At 34.4% G+C, this 8,747-nt stretch overlaps 2 protein-coding genes across 4 annotated transcripts; both read left to right on the top strand.

The window, feature by feature from the left end:
- Positions 1 to 311: 311 nt before the first annotated feature.
- On the top strand, positions 312 to 6,112 carry LOC110414739 (myosin-binding protein (Protein of unknown function, DUF593)). Of its 3 annotated transcripts, none has more exons than XR_016351166.1 (4): positions 312 to 796; positions 2,163 to 3,671; positions 4,206 to 5,281; positions 5,548 to 6,112. XR_016351166.1 is itself a non-coding variant. In XM_089783455.1 (3 exons), exons 2-3 carry the CDS (start codon positions 2,267 to 2,269, stop codon positions 5,228 to 5,230), a joined length of 2,430 nt encoding a protein of 809 aa, XP_089639581.1. In that variant the 5' UTR covers positions 312 to 796; positions 2,163 to 2,266; the 3' UTR covers positions 5,231 to 5,533. The 3 variants fall into 3 exon arrangements, 1 of the variants encoding a protein (XP_089639581.1); XR_016351165.1 differs by having other exon boundaries at positions 313 to 796; positions 5,644 to 6,112; XM_089783455.1 differs by lacking the exon at positions 5,548 to 6,112 and having other exon boundaries at positions 4,206 to 5,533.
- A 757-nt stretch (positions 6,113 to 6,869) lies between these two features.
- LOC110415624 (phosphoribosylaminoimidazole carboxylase, putative / AIR carboxylase) lies at positions 6,870 to 8,568 on the top strand. The gene is made up of 5 exons (XM_021427328.1): positions 6,870 to 7,252; positions 7,588 to 7,806; positions 7,891 to 8,002; positions 8,204 to 8,266; positions 8,386 to 8,568. The coding sequence occupies exons 1-5, from the start codon at positions 6,990 to 6,992 to the stop codon at positions 8,566 to 8,568; spliced, it is 840 nt and encodes a 279-aa protein (XP_021283003.1). The 5' UTR covers positions 6,870 to 6,989.
- Positions 8,569 to 8,747: the final 179 nt, after the last annotated feature.

Here is an 8,747-nt window from a genome sequence, read left to right as displayed (position 1 = left end):
ACCTCCATGACATAACCAAGAAACACAGCGGTCGATTCTGGTAAAAAACAACCCAACTTTTTTCATATTTCAGTTAGTTTAACGGTCAAATCAGAGCTAACCTCTGAATTTCCCGACAGTCACACGCCTCTGTAACTTACAATTATCCTCATTGGTTGGGTCTCCCGGGAAACTTTCCACCATTGGTCGGTTACATAATTTCTTCACCGACAAGTCATTCCAATCATTAAGATAATAAAAAAAATGGCACCTTTTTTCCAAAAAATAAATATAACCCATTTTCCATTGATCGTCCATTACTATTTATTTCTTAAGAAAGAAAAGAAATAAAGTTTAAAAAATGAGGGATTTTTACTAACAAAAATGAAACTTTTTTGGGTTTTTGACAGTGAATTTTCTCTGGAACCTTTGCTTTTATATTTGTCTTTCTTTTACTTTCGGTTTTTAGCATTTTCTAATCGGCAGCCGACTTTTTGGTATTTGTCGGCTGTTCTATCATCTTTTTATTTCCCCCTTTTTTTTTTATAAAAGTAAAAATTTTCCTTTTATAAAATAATGCAAAAAATACGTGAAAACAACGTTGCACTCTTTGTTGTTATCTTTGTTTATTCTTATATAAAACTACTATATTTTTTGTTTTCTTTTGTTTCGATCTCTCGTTCTTCAATAACTGTTACATCGGTTTTGTTTTTCGACATGAATTTGAAGATGGGTCACTTTGATTGGACGCTTTTTCCTCTGAATTCTCAGTGGCTTTTTTCTGGTTGTCTTCCTCTCTAGTTTCTCATACGAACAGGTCAGGTTTCTCTTCTTGCAACTTATCAAAGTTTCTTTTTTTTTCCCTTGGAAATATCATAGTTTGACTTGTATATATAATTCAATTTAGTTTTTGAATGATGCTAATATGATTAAGTTTTATTCAGGGGGTTTTGTAGAAAGTTTGAGTTTTTGATGGATTTTGATCGGGCCATGTGTCTGAGTATTGGCTGAAAGTTTATAATTTTGTGTTAGATTCTGATTTAGGCTTGATGCTGATGGAATTTTTTTTTTTGTTCTGTTGTCGCTGATAATTTGGTTTTGTGAAGTTCTCTATCTATGGCCCATGTTGATCCTTTAGAAAAATCGAGTTCGTTGTCTTATGCTATAAAATTTTTTTGCTAGTTTCTTGTTCAGGCTCTGTTTTTTTTTTTTCACGTTTTTATTAGTTGAAATATTGCATAAGTCCAAAATGATTTTCCTTTTTCTTTTTCAAAGATGCTTTATATCTTTCTTTCGCTATGTATTTGGTTTGTATTGATCTAGTAGGACAGCTGAATTTTTATTTTTTTCTGGAATTTTTCTCATTAGTTTTTGATTTGGATGCATTTTATAGCTTTTTAGATATTGGATTTTCCTTCAATAAGAAATGATTGTCTTATTTTATAGCTTTAGATGCAGGATGTATGTCTGTTGGGATCTTTTATTTAGTGTGTTAATCCTCTTTCAGAAATACTTTTCTTGTGCTTGAGTGTGTTTTAATACAAGGATTTGGTTCATTACTTTGTTAACTGAGATATATGTTTAACAATTATGGCCATTGATCATTTATTGGAGTTCATTATTTTAACTTATTTAATTGTTCTGTTATCCACTTTCTCTTGCATTCATAGATCTTCTATAAGAAATGGTATCTCGAATTGTTAAGAAATACATCGAGATAGTCATGCATGTTGTTGCTGGTGAAGAATTTTATATCAGACTTTATCTATCAGATATACATTTCACTGGCGTATCCTTTAGCATCTGAGTTGCAATTATCTTAGTTTACTTAAGCTGAAAGTTTTGCTTGTTAGCAGTTGATGTTGTGTCTATGTTTGGATTCTATAGGTATTCTTTAATTACGAAAACTTGTGCCTCTGTTGGTTGTTACCCTGGAAAAAGTTATTTTGAACTTTTCAGCAATTAGTTGCTTTGGACTAATTTAGTGTTCATGGAAATTGCTCTTTTATAAGTAATGGCTGCATTTATTAGTTTTCTTCATTGCTGCTAAATTTTGGTTGCTTGGGCAGGTGTTTCTTTTTCTTCTTTCTGTTAGGAAGACAGGGTTTTAGAACTTCTTTTTTTGCTCTAAACTCTTCTTCTTTTACTTAGCTCTGAGGATCATTTTTTACTGATGGTTGCAGTATTGAAACTTGCCTTGGATTACTGTTACATTGTGGGAGGATTGGAATTTGCTTTATTTCAAGCAATCAGCATCTTGTTCTGAGGTTACGTAATCTTCTGGGGAATGGCTAGTGGGGGGATTTCATCTGTCAACTCACAGAAAATTGCCCATCGGTTTACTAGAGCTTTATCATCAGCCTTTCTTGAATGGCTGCTGATTTTTATGCTTTTTATTGATGCTATTGTCTCATACTTGATCACAAAATTTGCTCATAAATGCAAATTGCAAACACCATGCTTGCTATGCTCAAGACTTGATCATGTTTTAGGCAAAGAAAAACGAAAATTTTATTGGGATTTGGTATGTGGTGATCATAAGTTGGAGATATCAACCTTAGTTTACTGTCATGCTCACAACAAGCTTGTTGATGTTCATGGAATGTGTGAAAGTTGCCTTTTCTCATTTGCTACAATAAATAAGTCTAATGCTGAAACATATAGATTATTGGTGGGTAAATTGGGGGAAGTTTCTGACTGTGGTCTTGTGGAGGATCCATCACTTGAGGATCATAAACATGCACATTCAACTATGAGGCACTGTTCTTGTTGCAATGAGCCATGGATGCCCAAAGGGTATGTCAAAACATTGATGCAGACACAATCGACTGTGTCTCAGGCTGCTGAATTTGATTTACATTTGCCAGTTACTGTAGAACGTGAGCAGGATGAGCAGAAGAACAGAAGTGACAATGCACTGATTTCAGTTAGAGCTACACATCAGAGAAAAAGTAGGGCTGATCCTTTATCTCATGTAGCATATTCGGAGCTTAAGATTACTTCTGATTCTGAATCTGAATTGTCTAGTGATGCTGGTGATGAGGAAGATGCTTTAATTCGTGAAACTGATCATGTAAAAAGTGATATTGCTGACCAACATGTGCAGCCAGAGTCCCGTACTATTACTGTGTCAGAAGATTTTGCTTCCGAAAAATTGATAGATTCTGTTTCTGAAACGAAGCCTTCAATTTTCATCTCACAGTCACAACAAGATATCATCGAGCCTCATGGCACTAAATCTGTGGAATCTACTGATTTAAGTGGCCGTGACTTGGAGGAACTTAATTGGAAGCAAGCCAGTAGCAAAACTAAACCCTCTGCATTTGCTGAGCTTATTTCTCTTGATGATGTCCCTTTATCACCAAATGGTGGGGAAGCTTATATTGATGTGTCAACAAAAATGAATCTTAATTCCCTTGATAAGGTTCCTCCATCATCCGATGCCAGTGAAATTCCTATTCAAGGGTTAGAAGACAGTAAGCTTATTTCCCTCGATCATGTGTCTTCATTATCACTTGGCAATGAAACCCCTGTTGAAGTGTCAAAGGAGAGCAAGCCTATTTCCATTGATGATGTTTCTCCATCAAATGTTGTCGCACCTTCTGTTGAAGGATCAAAAGAGAGCAATGAGGAAGTTGATGTTTCTCCATCAAATGTTGTTGCACCTTCTGTTGAAGAATCAAAAGAGAGCAGTAAGTTGAACTTCCTCACATTTTGCCTGGTCTTTCTTTCTGGTTCAGTTTTACATATGAAGGGAAAACCAGAAACTGTCCAATATTTTTATTTTAACAATTTGAAAAGTGATTGTATCACCATAATCTCATAGCTTGTAGATACTATGAGTCTATTAGGCCTCCTCCAACACATTCTCCTTGATTTTTGGTATGAGAAAAACTCATATATGACGTAATATTTTGAGGTGCAATCAATAAATGCTCTAAGGTCCAAGATGTGTCAGGTGCATTTCCAAAATTAAGGACATAATTTCCAAATTGTGAACATGCTTTTAAGAGATTTTAGTTAAAACAAAAGGGAAGTCCCTGAGAAGTTTTGGAATTATAAATTCTCAAATATCCATTAAATTGGCCTCTTTAATTTGTAGAAATACCCATCCTACTTGTGTTTCATTGTTTCATTTCTACCAGCTGCTTCAACACCCCATATAACTTACATGATATGGTTAATCTCTGTGGCATATTTTATTCATCTTATATTTTTGTCACTAGGTGTTATGAGAACTCTTGAAGTCAAGAAGAAATCTGTGACAGAGTGTGAGGAAATCTGCAAGTCAAGAGAACAGCCATTTCCAGTACCTGAATCACCAGTAGAAACAAACCATGTTGCAAGCGACACTAGCATCCAAGTACCCAATTCATTGGATCTAAGCGATGCTTATAAGCTAGCAGTAGGAAGTAGAGGGAGACAATTGTCTGGCAAATTTGAACAATGGATTGGAAAAGATTCTTCTAGACTTAGTGAGGATCTGAAAGTTTTATTGTCACAGTTATCTGCGGCTCGAGGGATTGAGCAATCAATAAATGATGTAAGTCCTAGGATCTCAGTAAGTCCTAGGATATCTATAAATAGTGATGAATTAAAGGCTTCAGACTCTTCTACACTTAATGGAATGCAAATGCTTCAAAAGAGGATCTCCCTAGAGAGAAATGAGTCTGGTTTGTCTATAGATGGAAGCATTGTTAGTGAAATCGAAGGTGAAAGTGTGGTTGATCGGCTGAAACGGCAGGTTGAGCATGACAGGAAATTATTGAATGCTTTGTATAAGGAATTGGAAGAAGAAAGAAATGCCTCTACAATTGCTGCAAATCAAGCAATGGCCATGATTACTCGACTGCAGCAGGAGAAGGCAACACTCCACATGGAAGCCTTGCAGAGCCTGAGAATGATGGAAGAACAAGCTGAGTATGATATGGAAGCATTGCAAAAAACAAATGACCTCCTTGCAGAGAAGGACAAAGAGATTCAAGATCTAGAAGCAGAGCTTGAATTTTGCAGGATGAAGCTCCCCAATGAATCAATGCTGGAGGACATAGTGAAGTCGGGCTATGATTTGAAAGCAAGACAGGTCACAGTGGATCAATCAGAAGCTAATGGAATTGAAGAAATGGTAGGCGTGCCTGCAGAGCCAGTTAGCGAAAAACCTAATGTCTGCTGCACAGTTGAAGAAACAGATCCGTCACTCAGAGACACAAACAAGGACACCATGAAGAATCCATTGTCAGGAGATGAATGAGGGTAACATGAAGAATTCATTGCTTGAGGCATTATGTGCAAACACTCTAGCGTGAGTACTTTCAATTTTCATTTTTGGAGTATGTTTTTCATTTCCCTAATTTCGAATTTTTGCTGATAGAGAGATACATTTGAAAGCAGAAATATTTGCAAATAATCTATTGTGATATGTTCATGTCATGACTGTCTGGACTCTGGAAGTAGCTAGGTTGATCTTAGTAGCAATTTATAAAAGATATAAGTAAAGAATTGTCTTAGTTCATAAACTTGTGTAAATGAGGAAGTACTCTTATTTTCCTTCCAAAATGTTTGCTTTAGGGGTGAAAATGCAGTGCCTGAAAGATGTGATTATAACATGCTTACCAGCAAGCTCAAATCAGCAGCTCTTGCTCACTTGTATTGTTAATCTAACAGATGCCTGCAAGAGATGACGCGCTGAGGCTCCAAGAAGAAGCTTGAATGTACAAACCCCTAATAACCTGGTGATGAAGACTGGCAATTAATTGTACAGTATTGCAGAGTTTGTTTTCTCCTTAGGCAGAACCTAATATAGGACATGATTTTTAGAGTGTTCTTTCCTTTATTTTCCCCCCACATTTTTTTGCCAGGGGTTCTATAGGTAGCTACAAGCTTTTGCATACCATCAAAAACATTGAGTTGGTGAGAGTTTTATCCCCATTTTTCCTTTTTCCTCTCTTGAATTTTTTCAGTTTGAAGGTACAAGTAGTGGTTGAGTGATTGCATTTGTGCAAGGTGTGCTGTTGAGTGTAAAGCTAAATGTTGTATGTACATTAGAACAGGTAGCAATTCCTGCTAGTGAATTCTGTCTGCTTCCCAAGTTTGCTATTGATTGATTGCTTGAATATACAGAATTTGGTCCCCATTTTGCATCTCAATGTGAATGTTTTCTTGGTATTTTTTCTTTTTTTTTTGGATTATTATCTTATACACTGATAGTATATATTTAAAAAATTATAAATTATTATAAAATAAAACTAATTAATTTATTATTTTATTATTTTGTGAGATCGATGTTGTAAGAAGAAATTGGTAATATTTTTTCAATAAAATTCAAGGTTAATAAGATTGAATTCATCTCAAAGAGAAGAGTAGATCGATGAGAAATATATTACATGCGGATGTAAGATATTTTGCGAAGATTAAATTTTTTTCGTTAATGTATTTCCAATCGATGAAAAAAGTTGAAAATGTTTTTTAAAAATAAATGAAATAAAAATTTAATAAAAATATGATTAAAAATAAAATATTTATATATGATATATTTTTAATATATAATATTGATAATATTATTAATCATAAAATGAGACTTTACATATGTGTAAAAATAAAAATTTGATTTAAAATTATCAAAATTTATTTTTGAAAATTTTTTAATATTAAAGTTTATTTATTATGAAGATAATAATATTTAATTGACGAATAATATTCCATCAAATATAAATTTAAAAATAAAACCTTTTAAAGATACTATTAGGTTGAAATTGAAACTCTTCAAGATATTTAGAGAATAATTTTAAAAAAAACTTTTTGAAAAGCTTAAAAAGGTTTTTTAAAAATATTATTAGTATTTAAAATTAAAAAAGAAAATTGAAAAATCAAATTAGAAGGCAAAAGGAACGTCAGGGTGGGGAGAGAACTGCGAAGGAGTGGAGCGCCGTTGTTCTTTGGAGCCAAAACTCACTTCTTTCTTTCTCTCTCTTCAATTTTCCAGAGAAAGTGACAGAAAAAAAAATAAAGAGATGCTCCAACAGAACTTAAACGCAGTGTTTTCGAGCTCCTCTGAATCATCATCATTCTTTGCTTTCAGACCATCTCATTTTCTTTCACCGCCACCTATACCTCTCTCACTCCGCTTTTTCTCCATGGCCGCCGACGATGACCACCATATCCGCCGCAAGCTTCAGCTCTGTCACTCTTCTTCTACTTCTTCTTTCAAGCTCCTCAATCCCGTCCTCGCTTGCCGCGCCTCACCTGACTCTCACGAGACCACCTCCTCTCTCAGGTCTTTTTCTTTTTCGCAATTTATGATTCAATATCTCACCCTTTTTCTTATCTTTCTTTGTTTCACTGTAAAATAGAAGAAACTTAGGTTGACAGAAAGTTTAATTGATATTCGTGTACCAAATATGAATCATTTTCAGTGAAGTTTCAAGTTGGTGTATTTTCCTTTTTGTTTCGAATGAAACAAAAGAAATAAACTTTGGATCTTTTTGGTTTTGTAAAATTATGTAAATTATTTATATTCAAATGGTTCTTATTTTTTAACTTATAAAGAACTAAATTTGACTTCTTTGACCAAGAGCTTGCTACTATTGTTTTTTTTTTTCTTTTATGTAGGAATGATAATGGTTCCCCAGTTCATGGACTATCCGAAATGATTGTTGGTGTGTTAGGAGGAGGCCAATTGGGTCGTATGCTATGCCAAGCAGCTTCAAAAATGGCCATTAAAGTCATGGTTTTGGACCCTTCAGAGAATTGCCCGGCCAGTGCTCTCGCTTATGATCATATGGTTGGGAGCTTTGATGACAGCGCTACTGTTCAAGAATTTGCGAAAAGGTCCAAATTTGATATTGAACTTTTGTTGTCTTTGTTTGTTGAAAATGAATTATTTACATTCGTAATCTGTTTCTTGGTAGTTAGATGTGGAGTTTTGACGGTTGAAATTGAACATGTGGATGTTGCCACTCTAGAGAGGCTTGAGCAACAAGGAGTGGATTGCGAACCTAGAGCTTCTACCATTCGAATTATCCAAGTAATATCCTGAATAGGCTTGATTCCTTGGAATTGTTTTCGCATGAAGCTTTACAAATGTCTATAATAAATTGCATCGTTTTCATCTTCTTTTGACACTTGAATGGATGTTAAGTTATTTTTATTGTTTGTTCTATATCGCACATATTTGTACCTTACATGATGAATTTATCAAGCTGGAAGCATTCTTTCTATCTTACAGGATAAATTTCTCCAGAAAGTTCATTTTTCTCAGCATGCCATTCCACTTCCTGAGTTTATGGAGGTAGTCTACTCTTTTTAAGGATATTAAGGGCTAGCTATTTAGTTTACATTATTGTTTTGAAAGTCCAAACTTGTTTGAAATTATTTGGATTTATTGGTTTCTATGTATGGATAAAACAGATTGATGATCTTGAAGGAGCCAAGAGATCAGGTGACCTATTTGGCTATCCTCTTATGATAAAGAGCAAGAGGTTAGCTTATGATGGGCGTGGAAATGCTGTTGCGAAGAGTGAAGAGGAGCTTCCTTCTGCCATATCTGGTAAGGGAGTTGGTATTAAAAAAGATATTATTATAGCTTTTTAGCGTTTCCTTATATTCATAGTGGCTTACTCTTCCTTTTTTTTTGAAATCATAGGATTTCTCTAAATATCTGTAAAAGATGTTGGCTGTGGCTGCTTAGTTGCCCTGACCATTCCAAACCTCTTTCACCTAATCTCAGCTGCAATTTACATATATATATATATATATATATATATATATTT

This window comes from Theobroma umbraticum, unplaced genomic scaffold, assembly GCF_002168275.2.
Source record: "Theobroma umbraticum cultivar Fairchild unplaced genomic scaffold, ASM216827v3 scaffold_147.0, whole genome shotgun sequence".
Taxonomy (NCBI): domain Eukaryota; kingdom Viridiplantae; phylum Streptophyta; class Magnoliopsida; order Malvales; family Malvaceae; genus Theobroma; species Theobroma umbraticum.
Note: the sequence above shows the minus strand (reverse complement) of the source record. Positions and strands in the feature narration are given on the sequence as shown.